We start from the raw sequence: 16774 nt of genomic DNA on the forward strand, positions 1-16774 counted from the left end.
GGTATTTATTTTCAAGTTTGCGTATTTTTATCGCTAGTAAATTCACTTTTCGCATAACATAGAGAGTTTCAGCAACCCATTTCTAGGCGTAAACGCAAACGACTTCGTCAGATCCGACAAATTTATCTGACGACGAGTGAAACTAACAACTAAGGTCATTTATTTAACTAGTTAGGTAGTACTGCAAACAAAATGTTGTGTGCCACTTTTTTTCAGTAAAGCATTGCGCCGATTTAATTTCGGTCGGCGGCTTTTTGGCGAAAAACACCCGGCGGCGGCGTTGATTTTTTTTCAGCGGCAGGGGCGTGAATGAAAAAAAAAAGAATAAAGTGAATAAATAAAATATCGGCGGCGCTAGGTTCTACTTATCAGTATCCAATTTGAAACATAGATGGCACCGTATTTTACTTCGCGAGACGTAAAAAATTTTGAAAACTTTTTGCTGATTGAAATTTTGACCCACACATCGGGAAGAGACGTAGACGTTCGCGTTTACGCGTAGAAATGGGTTGCTGAAAGTCACTAATCCACAACGTACGCCTTGTGTTTTAAAATGCCAAATTAGCTCTGCAGCAGACGGAAATATTGTACTAAATAGCTTCTTGCGTTGGCCGCTAAGTGGCTCTATGGAATTGAAAAGTGAATTTTACCTCGCTTCGAACATAACTACCAATAATTATTTCGACTACTTCACACATTTATTTAATCAGCCCAGCCGTCAGTCTCAGACCAAAAGCTATAGCTAAGCCCTCTTTTGATTGCCGTCAGAAACTAATTATATGGTGTGTAAGCAGACGCTTTTAGCTTTTGGCAGCCAGTTGCTCAGGGTCTTTCTTTGGAACCCACTAGAGGGTTGTGGTGGATGAAATGTAATATATACATTATTTTTACGTTTTATTTGAATTTGGCATTAGTTTGTGTTTCCTCCATTGCTACACAGATCAATAATGTCGCAAAAATTTAGGCTAATTTCTCCAAATTGACAATTGCAGGCGCTAGATCGCAAGATGAAGGCATAGCAGCACTACCCATACTCAGAATAACGCGAGAGTTAATTGTCAGGAGGCGTCAGACCGATTACGTTTGCTCTGCTGTCGGCGGCGCTGCATAAAGGAATTATTAGGTGCTCCAAATAGTGACTTCACTTTAATTATCTCTCACTATTCGGTCTTCACATTCCCTGAAACAACGTTTAATAGTCGAAGACAAGAGTGGATGATTTTATAACGAAGTCAGCTGCAATTAACTATATTGAGTGGGAGGCACATTGCTTACGAGTTTAGCTTTCCCGAGAATCTATTCACAAACATGGTTAATCTCCTAATCAAACACTATGGTATGTATTTTATTATTATGAATATTTCATATCTGAAGCTGGGCTTCTACTAACGCAACCTAAGAAGCCCTCTATTTTAGTTCGTAACAGCGGATGTTACAATCCTTTAATTGAAGAATGATAATACAGCGGGTCTTTTTATAAACGATTACAATTTAAGTCTGAATATTGGTTTGTATTTTGCCGGAAATTGAGTATTTTAGAATGGGTTCGTTCCCATTGGTAATCAACGTGGTGTTCTTTGCCTAAAAGATTTTTACCAATTATATAATATAACATTTAAAAAGTGTGTATAATTGGCACCGAGGCCGGTTGGCGTAAACCAAATATAAAGTATATCTAGAAATAAAAAAAGGTTTATTGGCCTATCTGTTAGATATTTCAATTAATATGTTACACGACAGAAGGCGATAGCCACTGTTGGATTGGAGAGATAACTTACCGACAGACATTAATTTTGGACCAGGGGGGCCTCAATGTTTCGTTAAAAATGTTCCTCTGAAGGTCGAGATCGCCCTTTAATGTCGAATCATAATGTAAGTTGTTTTTTTAATGATTTTCGTACGTTTTAGAAATACATTTTTTTAAAGGTTGAGGTCACCAATATCGAGGTGAAGATCGTCCAATTCTAAAAAACTTAATTTCGGTACTACTGTTTTTAGATTTCGTAAAAACAAGACTTTCTAGCTTTGAAGTGGGCTTGTGTTATTTTATAGTATGTATTAAAAGCATGCAATTTCGGAAGACCTAGAAAGTTTGGGGAGATAAGAACTGGTGTATGTCAACGTTATGTTGTTCCTTGCAGAGCAGTTCTTGCGGGAATTGAGAAGTGCGGGAATGCCGGAACTGCCTTCGAGACCGAAACATTTGTCGCTGATTACGGTCTATCCAGACGCGGCACCGAAGGACCAGATGTACTCCAGGAGAGTCTTGTTTGACAACTTGCCCTTCAACCGCAACCTAGGTACTGGTCTTTTGTGTACTTTTAAAAATAATTGCAGCAGGGGAAAAGTGGAGCTGCTTCCAAGTGTGGCCCTCGCTTTTCCGTTTTTTAGGTACCTTTACTTCTAGGCGTTGACTCTCGTCCTTGTGTGGGCTGGATGTCGGTCGGTGATACTAAAGCAAGCATCCTTAATCACACGGCTGTGCTTGAAGTAGGTCTCTTGGTGGGTTGCATGACTAGCGTCATAGGTGTCTGTCATCAGTAGGGTTCTTTGCTGCTGATATCGGTTGGTCACCCATTTTGGCTATGAACCTTATAACTGGGCATTTTATGGAACTACCGATAACATAAGAGGGTGGAGTGCGGGCCCGCGGCACAATGCCATATTGAAAATTCTTACTTTAGTTCAATCTCAGAAATATTACCATTTAACTTGGATTTATTTAACTGAGCTATCTAGATAACTAGTGTTCAGGGCCGTCTTAAGACCTTTTGGGGCCATGGGCTAAATTATTTCTTAAGACCTTTGCGATCCCCAACGGTCACCCTTTATATGTCCGTTGTCTAAATTGAACTACACAATAATCAAACCAAAGCTTTTAATTTCTAAAGTATAACATAATCCTACTGAAAATAAGATTTTTACTGACAGTGACTCGCTGTTAGGTTTTAGAAATTGTTGGTACCGTATGATACGCGATGTGGCGATGAGTCAAATTACTTTAGACGTAACTAAAAGATACATAATATAAATGAGTATAAATAATATTTAATTAACTAATCCCTTATCCCTAGAGTATGGATGGCCTTTCCGCCCAACTGGCTGGAGGCGTTGGGCTGTAGCCCACTTAGCCCAGGCCTTAAGACGGCCCTGCTAGTGTTTATAGTGGAAATATCTCCTACCCTTCCAACTGCCTTGCATAAATTCGCAAGTGTCTGGTTTCATACGTTTTTATGGTACCTGGTGGTAAGACGTTTAAGGCAATTAAGATTGCATCGGTCTTTTGGTGTAGATAAAAACATGGAGGTTAGGCCATAAGTGTTTCTGTTTTATCACTGAAATAAAAACGTTTTTTCATTTATTAATTTAGATCATTTATTTTGTTCAACGCGATCATCATCTTAACACTTAATTTCGTGTGGAAAATCCATTCCTTAATTTCGGTGTGCTACCAGAATATTTTTTGGGATTAATATCTACCACCTATTGGTATTTTCTACGTCGTAAGGTGGTAAATTGTTGACCATCTTAGTAGTTATTATTGAACACCAAAAGGTAGTGGTAAGTAGCAAACGATTTAAAACCAAAAATTGTTATAAATTACGTCGGCATGATTATAAGTTTTAAGCCATGTGGATTTAGGAAAATATTATTAAAGTTAGCACGCGCTTCTACTTTTATTTGAAGTATCTAGAGCCAATTATTCTAGTACTCTGCTAAACTACGAAATATAAATGGTAAATAAGCTGATTTTCCTAAATTTTGGAAAACTATCGTTTAGATTGGGTATTTACCCGAAATTAAGAACTTTATCTTTGAACTTCTTCGATATAAAGTTATCCACTAACATATGTACCTTGTTCTTTTTTTTATTTTAGAAGTTGTGGTTCTGAAATTGCGGAGCTACGGTAGATTCGATATTCAATGGAAGTGCAAAGGTATTGCTACGAAATCTTGTTATATTAAAAAGAACCGATTTCTGCAAGCGAAAAGGCCTAGAAACTGTTGTCTGCTAAATTGTAGCTTCTTAACAAAAGATTTTATTTTAACAATCAACTAAATAACTCTAATCAGTAATTATAACGAAGGTAAAATTGTAAAAGCCAAGGTTAGCATTGAAGTTTTAACACTGACCTAATACCTATCATTTTTAAAATTTATTTTCAAGGGACCCAATTTTTAATATTTTTGGTTACGTATCCTACGACTCTCATTTCTTTAAAAGCGCACTGAAGATGGCACTAACGACACGAGGGTCTTTCCCACTTATATTTTATAACCGAACGCGATACCCAATTGATGGCAGGTGTTAATAGGAAAGTGCCACCGAGCATGCTTAACGCCGATATTATTTTGTGTTGACAAGCGCCATCTTGAGCAAATTAAATTATATTTACCAAGTGACCCATATCATGTCTTACAAATTGAAGTCGTGGGTTTCGTACCAAAATGTTGGTCTCGTGATTGTCCAATAGATCTAAAACGTTAAGTTTTAACGTACCTCAAGGGCGAGATATCAAAAATTATTAACTCATTTTAGATTATGCTTTGATAACGTTTGAAGAGTGCAAATCAGTCTTTTCTTTAATCGAAGACAGCACCGTGAATGATTTGAATCAATACGTATATCATTACGGAGAAAAAAAATCGGTAGGTGCCATTTTTTTAAATGCCTTTTAAACTGTCATTTTCCCTTAAAGGGAGAGTTTCTTAAATATAATTTTATATGGAGACTCAGATAATTGTAATTTTGCGACTAGGAGTGTTGTTGATCGAATTTTGGGTGATTAGTCTCTACGAGTGTCCTGTTGTACCAGAAGATTCAGTCGTGGCCCACTAACGAATAGTTTATCAAAGAAACCATGCGATGAATAAATTAAAATGAGGCAAATCCCATGGGGGTAGTAGCGTTTGAATTGGTGCAAGCGAAATTTTAACTTTGAGCTTTGAGATATGGTTCGAATCGTCGTAAAATTTGGACTTTAATGGGTTTTGGATATTGGGTCCTCTTTTTAGATTGTATAGAGCAATAGAGCTATTTATTAAATGGGAATACCTATTTACCTAACTTTCATATCGGTGAAACCAACATAATGTTAGTCGTATAAGCTAGTTATGACTAACAACACTTGACTTTCCAAGAATGTGTACCGCTGAATAAATACATTGATATGGATTCATAAAATATCAATAAAATTTAATAAAAAAATCCAGGTTCGATACCGTCCGTGGAAACATCTCGATAAGCAATGCGTCTTCAAGATCAACGTTCCATTTCCGCAAGAGCAAACTGTTTTATTGTCAGGACTCCCCAGCACCTCTACCGCAAGTAAGAATATGATGTCTTCACCCACTGAAGGGCCATATAACACCGGAAGTTCTTTAAGATTAGCTATTTCCAAAATTATTAATGCTGTTACTCTTTCAGTCGAAATTGGGTCTTTGGTTGGAGATCGGTTTGGGTGCGTTTCTCGCGTCTCCGTCGAAACGGATCAGCTGGATTTCCCGACTGGAACAGCCACGGTCTCCTTCTACACGTACATGAGTCATTTCAACGCTTTGACGGCCAAAACGATACCGTTCTCCGACAATGGCAAATTCACAAATGTAAGTGACAAAAAGCCTCCGATTTAACACTTCTGCGATGTGGCAGCCAGGGGAGCGGTGGAATAGCTGACACCTGTGGCAGGTAGTTAATTCATCATACCGGTTGTTAATTTCACTTCAAGCCAAACAGTTATCAAATACGTACGTAACTATCGTCAAAAGCGTAGAGAAAGTTGAATGAAATCAGTGGCGGATACATATGGGGGGCGCCGGGGGCGTTCGTCCCCCCTTGACGCTTAAGCTTTGCATGTGACAGGATTATTTGTTTTATACCCTTGGCTCAAGATGCCTTTTTGCGCCCCCCCCCCCCGCCATAGAGTTTTTTCGGTGTCCGCCACTGAATTAAATGCACACTAGATGTTGACTTCTAAATAGCACAAGTATTAGCAGTATAAGACTGTAACGTGGAAATTTTCCAAACCACTAAATCCGCGAAATCTAAAGATAGTTTATTTCCTGGGTGCCAAGATTTCAATTAGACATCGCTTAACGTAGTGTTAGTTTATTTTCATAATAATACACTACGTTCAAATTGGTGTCATTTAGTAAAATCATCTCTCATAGCACCTTGTTTATCACGGAATATAAGATTTGTGGACCGTAAATATCAAAATTCTGAAATTTTTAAGCTATTATGAAGGTTACTATGCCAAGAAAAAAGTGCTCGATAAGTGCGAGCTAAAATTTAACTTTAAGAATCCGTCTTGCTAACTTCCGTTTACAAAGTGGACGGCGAATTTTCCGTAACATAGCATAAGCATTAGATTCAAATCACTTGCTCGAAATGTTTGTTTACCCGTAACAATTTGTGAATATCTCTATTCATATCAATTTAAAGTAGAATCTAAGTGCCAGGGTAGCAAACAGTTCATATAAGATGTTTCTCGTAACAGGTGACGATCAGTCCATATTTCAGGGACAATCAGATCTGCGAGGTGTGCTCCGACGACGAAGGCCACAAGGCCGTGTGGTTCTGCGCGGACCTCCACTGCCCGAAGTACTTTTGCGTGCGTTGCTGGAACGAACTTCATCGGAACAAACCGGACAAGCATGTCGTGTTCTTGCGGAGTAACTACGAACCGAAACCGTTCATTTTTTGCTCGGCTATCATTTAGTTTTAGTTCTTTTAGTATTTGATTTCCTACTCAAGTAGTAGTTGATTTTAAAATTGTGTACATATTTTCTAATTAAGAAAAAAATTCGACTTACTATTACCGTTTTACTTCTGACCAAAGTGATAAATCAATGTGATATATTTCATCTATTTTGCAATTAATGTAGATTTTGGTACACTAATAGTGTATTGCATGGGTATTTTATTGAAATAAAAGTTTTACAAGTATTTCGTTGAGCAAATTATTTTGTCATATAGGAACTTATCTCATCGACGTTTATTAAATCTCTTTTAAAAAGGATCTATCACTAGTTAATATCTGTATGCTACACGTATAGAATATCATAACCTTTATCGTCAAATATTTGAAATAAAATATTGAAATTCATTTCAAAATATTTTTCTAAATCGTTGTTGCCAGTTGAAGCCGGATTTTCACGGCTCTTACCGGAAAGCTAGAGTGCCGCTCAATTTACGGGAATTTAAGTGCATCTTTTAAAGTTTTTTGTTTTAGGCCTTAATCTAAAGCCCAAAACGGCTTATCTATCATGTTCAGGTGCCAATTTACTCTATATATATTTTACCCTTTGCAGTATATTGAGATTTTGACGTATGTATATATATGTAGTCTACATATATATACATACGTCATAATCTCAATATACGGACAGAAAACTTTGACCGGGACTCTACATAATGTAGAGTCCCGGTCAAAGTTTTCTGTCCGTTTTCATTTGGCCGCCCTTTTGTTTGTGTTGGGGCCTTTTTAGAAAGGATTTTCCCGCGAAATGCGATTCAAATAAAATGGTGGTTGAAGCTCCGACATTGCCAAAGGAAAATTGGTATAGTAAATCCAAAGATGACATTACTAAAAGAAACTTTTATTTACTGACGATTTTACGCGTTATGCCAAGCAGAAACAAAAACTAATAAAAAAGGAACGGTTTAAACTTGACAATTAGGATTAATTGAATTATTAAGTGAAACTAATCAAATTAAGTTTTAAGAAGGCGCTGAAGTGGGGAAAACAATATTGTTCAAGACCCCATTATTTTCCGTGTCTCCTTATGTTGTTAGCTTTGAAGGTTATGAAATTATGTATGGAATATTTAAACTTTTGAATTAAACAGGAAAATGTTGTTCCACGCGTTCCAGAAAAGTTTCATGTAAGTAACATAAAAGGTACAAGTGTGTAAGATCATATTCCCATAAAGATAATATTGAAGGGGCGCAGATAGGAACGGGTTTTATTGTCGAATCTGTGGCAGGGCTATTTCCTTTTCAGAGATCACGGGTTACCTCAATTGTTCTGCAGCAAAATAATTTAAAAGTGTTTTTCACAAATTAATATTCTATTACTCAAGGTTCGAAATTATTTTCTCGGCGGTTGTCAATTCTTAAGGAGGTAAAATTAGCGTCAATTCGTTTTAGACGTTTCAATGGTGCTTTGAGTTTTGATGCCCAAATAAAGTGACGAAAGTTATCTTTATACAGGGTGTTACGGTTAAGTATTTCCTAAATTTAAAAGCGTGTTCTTTGGGTCCTAATAAGGAAAATTGTCCTTGAAACATGGGTCCACAAATGCTTTAGTTTTAGAACCACAAAACCGGGCCTTAAAACAAATAAATAGCCAGTAATGGGAAGTTCCGTATCCTGCCTCGAACCCAATTATTACCATTTATTATTCAACTGTTTTTTTAATGGTGAAGCGACATGTAACAGTCTATAGTCTTGGGGTTTTACTGATTTTTCGGGAAACTGTTTGCCAGCTTGTTGACGAACATTCATGCGACTCGCGCCGATGGTTTTCGAATTGTAACGTACTGAACTGAGCTCCCATCAAAGACTGAGGGGGCAATTTTTGTCGGGGGGAGCGGGGGAAACATAGCCGGATTTTATGAAAACACCTCCCCCCCCCCAATGGATGCTGGAATAGTGCTTATTTTGGAAAGCGCACAAAAGTGAAATACGACTGTTAAGGAAACGGAATGGTACCTTTACTGTTGAGGATTCTGAAACGTATTTTAACTGTTGAGGACACGGATTGGTACTTGTTACTGTTGAATACGGGAATTGGTACATCCCATGTAGCACAGCACTGTTGGTTAGTAGTCGGTTAAGAGTCTGATAGTCGGATAACAGTCAAGTCGGTTCCCCCGACTGCAACCGACTCAAGCCCGACATATGAAATAAGTGAAAAAATGTGGTCCAAATTTCCTAATCTTTGCCGTCTGTTGTTCAAATAGTTATGCATGAGTCGGGCTCTCCGACAGTCAGTTTCAGATAAGTCGCATTTGCCGACTTTTTTTCCACCTCTAAATTTAAAGTCGGCAATACCGACCAATATTTTTATTACAGATAATAATATTGGTCTAATTTTTCGACTCTTTGCCGTCTGTTATTCAAACAGTTATGCATGAGTCGGGCTCTCCGACAGTCAGTTTCAGATAAGTCGCATTTGCCGACTTTTTTCCACCTCTAAATTTAAAGTTGGTAAAATCGACCAATATTTTTATTACAGATAATAATATTGGTCCAATTTTACGACTCTTTGCCGACTGTAGAAATTAGAATGTAAAATTACGTCTAGGCAATACTCTGGTCAAAATATTGTAGGGTTTACCGACTGAAGACTTCACACACAACGTTTCACCTTCAAGCCCGACCTTACACCAATACTTCTTTGAGTGGTTAAAATTGGTTTGGTATTTGCTATTCCAGTGGCGTAGCCAGAAATTTGCCAAGGGACGGGTTCATGTATGTAAATATTAAGAGGGGGGTTGAAAAGGGATTGGAAATTTAGTAGAGTCAAAGGTAGGCCCAAGAGGAGTGGTTTTGACTAGTTGTTTAGCTACTGTGCTATTCCGTTGAATCATAGACAGTATATATCCCTAAGGGGACGAGAATACGCTCTGATTTTTAGACCCTATCACAGTCGCTTTGCGGCCAGCTGCAAGAGTTCATGTAGATGCTAGGGCCCCAACTGAATAAAGACGGCCGTACTTTAAAAACGAGAACTTTCAAGGTCATTTGAAGCGCTTAGAAGCTTACGTGTTCCCCCTCCCCCTCTTTCAATAACAGAGCGTCAGTGAGAGAAACAGCGACGTTAATGCAGTGGAAGATAGGCGATTTCTCGTCCCCTTAGGGATATACTGTCTATGGTTGAATTACGACGGCCTCATATATTTGACGGTTTTTGATCTTAAGTTCGTCTGAAATAGACAGTTATATTTTGTAAACTATACTTAAGACATCGGAATATCACCCCTTATTTATATTATTATTTAAGAGACATGTTTTTACTATATTAGTACTGCAACGACGGCTAGCGCATTCACTTTTAAAATTCAAAAGTGTCCCATAGAAAGTCCCGATCGGAATTGGCCCAAACACTATTTCCACGGTTCCACCAGAGATACTGACAATATAGAGATATGAAACTCCCTATACATCGCTGCGACCCCCTTTTTTTTTCGTTAACGTCGGCGCCATCTATCAACCGGGAGAAAGCTTTTTCTTCCCATGTTTATTTGTAGTAGGTTTACGTTTTGAATGAAATTCAATGAATCATATGTGCAGCTTTAATAAAGAAATACGATTGCTTAGAGGATTTTCAATACAATTTATTAAGATAAGATAAAAAGTAAGTTTTTAATTAATTATATTTAATTATTTTAAGAAAGTTCATATATTAACTATTTTTTATGTTATTTTAGACCTTTGTTACTTGAATCAGGGCCAGAGGTTAAATTAATGATCATTAATCCAAGGGTATTTCTGGGATAAATAATTGGAATATTATTAATCCAAGTATATGTTATCGAAATGGTTAACGACTCAAATGTTTGGTAAGTATTTGTTAATGTTGAACCTTAAGTAATTTGCGATCTAGATGTTTCTGGGCTTTGTCATACTTGTGGTTTAAATTATGTTTTTCCAATGTACTAGGAATGGAAAGTTGTACAAAAAAATTGATTATTTCTTTCAAGTAATCAACACATGGAACATGCTGATGCATCTCATCTTTTGAAATAAACCAAGATTGATCGATTGTTCTTGAAATAATTCTGGTAATCCTCTCTTTGACTTTATTCATTTGTATTACCATTGGGAAAAGTTTATCAAACTTATCCTTGATCTCAGATACGTTGCTCTGGAATCTTTCAGTTGATATTGTCAAGCCACTGAATGTTGATGTATCACGAGACTTAAATGATGCTAATATATTTGACTGGTTGAGTGTTTGTTTTTCATCTACAAGTTTGGTTTTGCATTATTCACAATTGTGGTTTTTATTACAACGAGATAAGACATATCCTGAAATGTAAGATAGTTTGTTTTGTTTTCCAGGCCCTTGGCTTTCAAGTGAACTTTTACAAATTTTAAAGTCTTCCTCCGAACATGCCCTGGGATAATAATTATTTGCTGATGGAAGACTTTCATCATAATCATCTGGAATTATTATATGGGTCTTATATAAGTTAATGTTAAGACGGAATTTGTCTCGATATTAGGTTTAGTAGCCTGCTGAATTTCAATTGTAGGAATTTCCACTGATAAAGAAAATCATGTTAAAATTTAATAGTTGTTTTGAATGAAACTGTTTACAATCCTGTTCTGTAGATATAGTTTCGCTGGAACTTGCTGCAACTGATAATATTGTTGCGCTCTTCAGGGGCGTAGGAACGTTCTAGAAGTTGGAGGGGGCAAAGTGAAACCCAAAGGGGTCTGAAGAATGGTTTTGAATTTTTAATGGAGTGTAGCTTTTCCGAATGCATTTGTACATTTTTCTACTATATACATTGGCGGGAAAAGACTGAAATTTAAACACAGTTGAGGTTCTATAAGCTTTCTATGCTTTTAAAATGATAATTTGAGCCTTGCGAAGATTTTAACTGAGAGGGGGGAATAACATTAGTTGCCCCTCCCAGTAAAATTCTAGGGAGGTGCATTGCAATCCTTGCCCCCCCCCTGGTTCCTACGCTCTTCCACCATTTCTACAGACAGTTTACTAGATTCTATTTATATGACCCCATTACCAATGTATAAATTTCATCGTACCAGTGGTTTTATGATTGTCCTTTATATCATTTTCTACTAAGTTCTCCGGAACCTTTACGTTTGAGCAACTAGCTAAATTATCATTCCCTTGGGAAATATGTTTCATTTAAATTAACTTATAAATAAACAATACTTAAAACTCAATTTTTACTTGTTGGCTTAAATTCATTTGAAAATATTGTTGGAATAGCGTTTGATGTCAGTCTGTTTTTGGTTTTACTATTCATAAAACAAGAATCCTCAATGTAGGGCGCATATTTTATTATGATGTAAATGTATCGCATCTTTCAAATAAAGATAGCTTCTTCCGACATTATCAGCTATTTCTCAGAGCTAAGTTTATTGAAAAACCACATATTAAAGGTAGGCCTAACAATAGCTATTAATTAATTTTTCCCACCGTTCTTTCTCTTTTGGAAACTTAAACAAGGAGATCCTTTGCTTTACTTTGGAACTGTTACAAAATTTTACAGAACAATTACTTCCAGGCATATTTCTTTATTGATACAAACCCTCAAGATGATAATTTCTAAGCCAAAACGCGTATATACATTTTTGCGTCTGAAATCCGCTGTTTGGGATTTCGAAAAATACGCTTTCTCCCGGCCGTTAGGCGTCGCTCCGCTCAGGATTTTTTTAAAATTCCGGGGGTCGCTTTTCAGGTGGAGTTTCATATCTCTATATTGTCAGTATCTCTGGTTCCACCTACGCAGCTACACTTCTAAATAGCTAGAAGGGCAAGGTCGTACATATACCACGTGATACACTTTCGAGAGAAAACCGTTACGTTCGGAAGAATCGGAACGCGCAACAGGAGTCCAAGCGCAGTCTTGGTTTCGGGAATCGGGCAGATTGTCGGGGAAAGTCGGACCATTTTCTTCTCGAAAAAGTTTAATTTAAAATTATATTTTTGGTTTCAATACAAGACTAAAGGTAAGACGTTTTAATAATTCAAAATAAAATATATGTGGAAGATTAGAATATGTTACGTAAAGATAAGATTTAAACGGCGAAAGAACAATGTTTAGGCCTTTGCTCTCTTCCTTACAATAGTCATTGTCATTTTGAAAACGGGCAACGTCTAGTCATTAGTCTAACGTTAGTTACGACAACTCTTTCGAACGTATTTTAACGTAAACTTTGGGAAATATATCCCATAATTAATTCCTATTTTCAACTGGACAATTGATTTCCGATATATTTTTAACATAATAAGGTTATAGTATTAACTTGTTAATAGTTAAAAATTAAATCCTTAGGTAATATTATTGGGATCTTGAGGAGGAAGACATTCAAATGATGCAAGAAGAATAATTTTTAAAAACACCACGGCTCATGAACTAGCTCTTCAAATGAATTGGAACGATGCCAATGGCAAAATTGCCTTCCGGGAATTAAAACTAAAGGCCGCTATCATATGATCTGTCCAAATGTGATAAATATTCAAGCTGTCTGCCTCTATTTAATTTCAGACGCAGTTCCACAAAGGAATATGATGTCGAACAAGTTATGAAAGCTTGGGTGAAACACAAAGGATCGAGAAGGAGGGAGGGATGAAATAAAAAATAGAGACAATAAGGAATAGATAATTTTAAAGGCACATGTGAAACACGCCCTAAATATTTCTTTAAAATCCCCTTTAGTTAAGTTTTTTTAGTTCTTAGTTCTAATTTGAACTGTTAAACAAAACCCAAAAAAAAAACAAAAGTACCTATTGTTAAAAACAGGGTTGGCAAGTTTTAAACAAAAGGTTTAAAACAAGTGTTTAAAACACGTTTAAAACAATTATTTTAAACAAACACCAATTTGTTTTAAACGTTTTAAACTATCTGTTTTAAACATGTTTTTTATAAGGTAAATTTTCATTGTTTTTTGTAAGATTTTCGTTATTCAATATGAGGGAAAAGGTAGAAAAAACCATTCCAAGGCTCTAAGAAATGTAAATTGTATTTATAACGGGTAGTTTGATTTAAAGATTCTCTGAAAAGAGCGACTGAAAAGGCTCGATATGATTTCATAAATTTCCTACCAGTGCAAAAATCCTACGAGCGCATTGAATTTTGTCTTTTTGTTTAAATAGAATTTATATAGCTGCCAATATACATCTATTTGGGACACTACCTATGCACGAGATAAAAGTAGGGTTGCTGTTTAGTCGGATTGTGCCGGGTTTTAAGTAACAAGAAGCACGGCCGGTCTGGACAGATCGGGCTAAAACCGACTAGGCGGCACTCCAAGATAAAAATCAAGGGATTTCGGTCCCCTTTCTCGATTTTTTAGAAATTTTATGACGTGATGGAAGTTTTAAGATTATAGAGGTACCTAAAATCTTATTTTATGTAACATTGTTTATTTGTGATGATTTATGACTGCAGACGTGCACATTTCAATAAACCAAAACTAAAAACAATGGGTGGATATTTTCCCTTTTCTTAGTTCTATGCGACCAAAAATTCCAGGATGATAGCTATATTAAAAACCCTACTACGGGTTAGGTAGTATTTGCATGGGGCATCGAAAACCCTAAGGCCGTCAATGGTTGGTCAACAACGCTTAGCGAAATTCTTGGCTCGTTTAAATAAGCGTGTACTCATTGGTTCTTCTCCCTGTGAGTTTATTTATAATACCATAAGTGGCATAATTACCCTAAGTGTGCCAATAGGAGCCTTTCCCACAGAAAATCTTCAATTTGAGCTTGTTCTAAACAGACCAAAGAACCGTAGGACTCGCGAATTCCGTTCAAGTACTCTATATGGTATTTTTAATGCTCGCGCCGCAGACGCCGCTTCGCAAACACATTACGTAAATTTCGTCACTGGAAAAATGACGTCATTTACGTCAATTTCGTTAAACAAGGTATCATGGAAAAATTCATCTTATTGACACACTTAGGGTAATTATGCCACTTATGATAATACGTTTAATGATACGTAATATTACTTTAAATGAGTTTACTCGTGATTCATAAGTATAATGATTAGTTTAAAACGTGTTTTAAACATAGTTTTTTATTGTTTATTATGTGTTTTTTATTGTTCGCTTTAAAAACAGTTTAAAACAATGAATCTTGTTTAAAACAATAAAAAACATTGTTTTTGTTCTTTTTAAAAAAAACAAGGATTTTGCCAACCCTGGTTAAAAATAGCCGATTTGAATTTAAATCTTAGTTTTATGTAGATGGATTTGCCAAATTTCCATAATCCATGTTATTTTAACTATTTTGTTCTTTAAAGTCTTAAGAAAATGATTTTAAATAATTTAGATAATTAAACGTAAAAATTTTGTAGTAGCACTCTGTAAACAAAATGCACGTGCAAGCCATATAGGACAAAGATTGTTATCCTTTATCAAAAGATCTAAAATTTTTATCTTACCATATTTACTTTTTAAACGTTTTTTAATAAATATATTTTGTATTATAAATTTTATTTTGGTAAGTTTGGAATTTATATATACAGTTTTGGTAATACCTTGTAGCTATATAGATAATTGTTGACCTTACAATCTGCAAGACAAATTAGGGTTAACCGATTGTATAAATTCGACGGTTCAAAATATCCATATAGGGCCAAAGACCAAAAGGCGTGTGTTTAGTTGCCGTAGGCCGACGCGACGACTGAAAACCTGGTATTAAACTGCAGTAGGCCGACGTAGAAATCGCTAGTTGTGAAAGGGAAACTTTACTAAGTCGACCAACTATAAGGCGTATTTTACACTCATTTGTTAGGTAAAACGGTGTCGGTTGTGCAGTCCATTTAATGGTAACTGAAGAGTCGGGATGTCCTACCCAGCCTACTGCTGGCCGACTGATTTTACTTATACAGTCGACCCGACAGCAAAACGACTCTTTTCCGACTCGCATTTTTGAAGTCGGCTCTGCAGTCGTATTGAGGGCTTTTTCAATTCGTTTAAAATATAGTTTGATGCCGACTGCCGGCCAACCTAACAAATCTGAGTCGGTAAAGGGTCGTTATACTGTCGGGCCGACAGTATATCTAAAATCAGTCGGCCAACAGTAGGCTGGGTAGGACATTCCGACTCTTCAGTTGCCACTGAATGGACAGCACATCCGACACCGTCTTCCCGACAAAATTCGAAGCAGTCGGGCCGACTACTTTGTGCTACATGGGATGGGAATGTTTACAATTGCTTCAATTTTGTAATCATTAGGTTTTTCAATTGTGAAACGATAATGACAATAACTGACGTCATTAAAAGATCTAAGTATCAAGTGTCATAAGTGTGAGGGCCCTTCGTTTGCCTCAACATTGTCCTCTTTACTCGCTTTTTCGGTTTTCCCCAAGGGTCGTCCTTGGCCGGCATTTGTTCGTTCTTTGGTGGCGTTTCTGGCTGCGCTTCCCAGGTTTTAGTTTGGTCTTCTGTTTTTACTTAGTTTTTATCTATGTTGCTTGTTATTTCTAAACATGCTTTTTTTAATTACTCTTTTATTTTGTAAACTAAGTCTTTAAGACAGCCCCAGAGGTAAAAGTCGGCAGGCTTTCAATCGGGAGATCAAGCTGTCCACACAACTGGTTGACCGCGACCTATTCACCTTAAAGAAAATGTCGCGCCAATATGAACCTTTTGAAGGTGATTAGGATGAAATTGATGACCATATAGAATTCGCCAAACCATAACGTGATTTACAGCCAAATGTTTCCCAACTCGCCACGTACTAGTCCCAGGATCGTTTCCGACAATGTTAAGAACCTAAAGTAATTATTGTTTAAATCCACTTTTGTAAAGTAATTCACTTAACTAACAAGGAGACTACCCGAGGTGGTTATCACCGATTTTGTTGAAACTGGGGGGTTAGGTAGACCTTATGGTAGTTTGAAAATTAGCAAAGGGAAAAGTTGCAATGGGCTTTAGTTTTTCTATGGCAACCCAAAATGTTTTTGACCTCTCCATTTAAAAAAGCATGGGATTTTCTAGGTTACCCAAATTTTGTTAAAATTTAACCAACATTTATCAATTTTAGCCAAAATCATA

At 36.6% G+C, this 16774-nt stretch overlaps 1 protein-coding gene and 1 long non-coding RNA gene across 3 annotated transcripts; both read left to right on the plus strand.

Annotated features, from left to right (window-relative positions):
• Positions 1–1247: 1247 nt before the first annotated feature.
• Positions 1248–6985, plus strand: LOC149945949 (cytoplasmic polyadenylation element-binding protein 3-like). 2 transcript variants are annotated; one of them, XM_090171904.1, is made up of 7 exons: positions 1248–1336; positions 2147–2300; positions 3879–3938; positions 4541–4650; positions 5215–5329; positions 5429–5607; positions 6501–6985. In XM_090171904.1, exons 1-7 carry the CDS (start codon positions 1334–1336, stop codon positions 6720–6722), a joined length of 843 nt encoding a protein of 280 aa, XP_090028030.1. In that variant the 5' UTR covers positions 1248–1333; the 3' UTR covers positions 6723–6985. The 2 variants fall into 2 exon arrangements, with proteins under 2 accessions (XP_090028030.1, XP_090028029.1); XM_090171903.1 differs by having other exon boundaries at positions 1254–1336; positions 2142–2300; positions 6501–6983.
• A 3290-nt stretch (positions 6986–10275) lies between these two features.
• On the plus strand, positions 10276–10748 carry LOC149945950 (uncharacterized). The gene is made up of 3 exons (XR_016480317.1): positions 10276–10364; positions 10438–10569; positions 10670–10748. It is a non-coding gene; the product is annotated as an uncharacterized LOC149945950 (long non-coding RNA).
• Positions 10749–16774: the final 6026 nt, after the last annotated feature.

This window comes from Leiobunum rupestre, chromosome 4, assembly GCF_980474605.1.
Source record: "Leiobunum rupestre chromosome 4, qqLeiRupe1.1.hap1, whole genome shotgun sequence".
Lineage (NCBI taxonomy): Eukaryota > Metazoa > Arthropoda > Arachnida > Opiliones > Sclerosomatidae > Leiobunum > Leiobunum rupestre.

Excerpts from the sequence above, each read along its gene's own strand:
- LOC149945949 (XM_090171903.1), top strand. The coding sequence starts at position 1,309 with ATGGTTAATCTCCTAATCAAACACTATG. Across the intron at positions 2,301-3,878 it reads GCCCTTCAACCGCAACCTAG|AAGTTGTGGTTCTGAAATTG; the intron begins GTACTGGTCTTT and ends TTTTTATTTTAG. Across the intron at positions 5,330-5,428 it reads CCCCAGCACCTCTACCGCAA|TCGAAATTGGGTCTTTGGTT; the intron begins GTAAGAATATGA and ends TTACTCTTTCAG.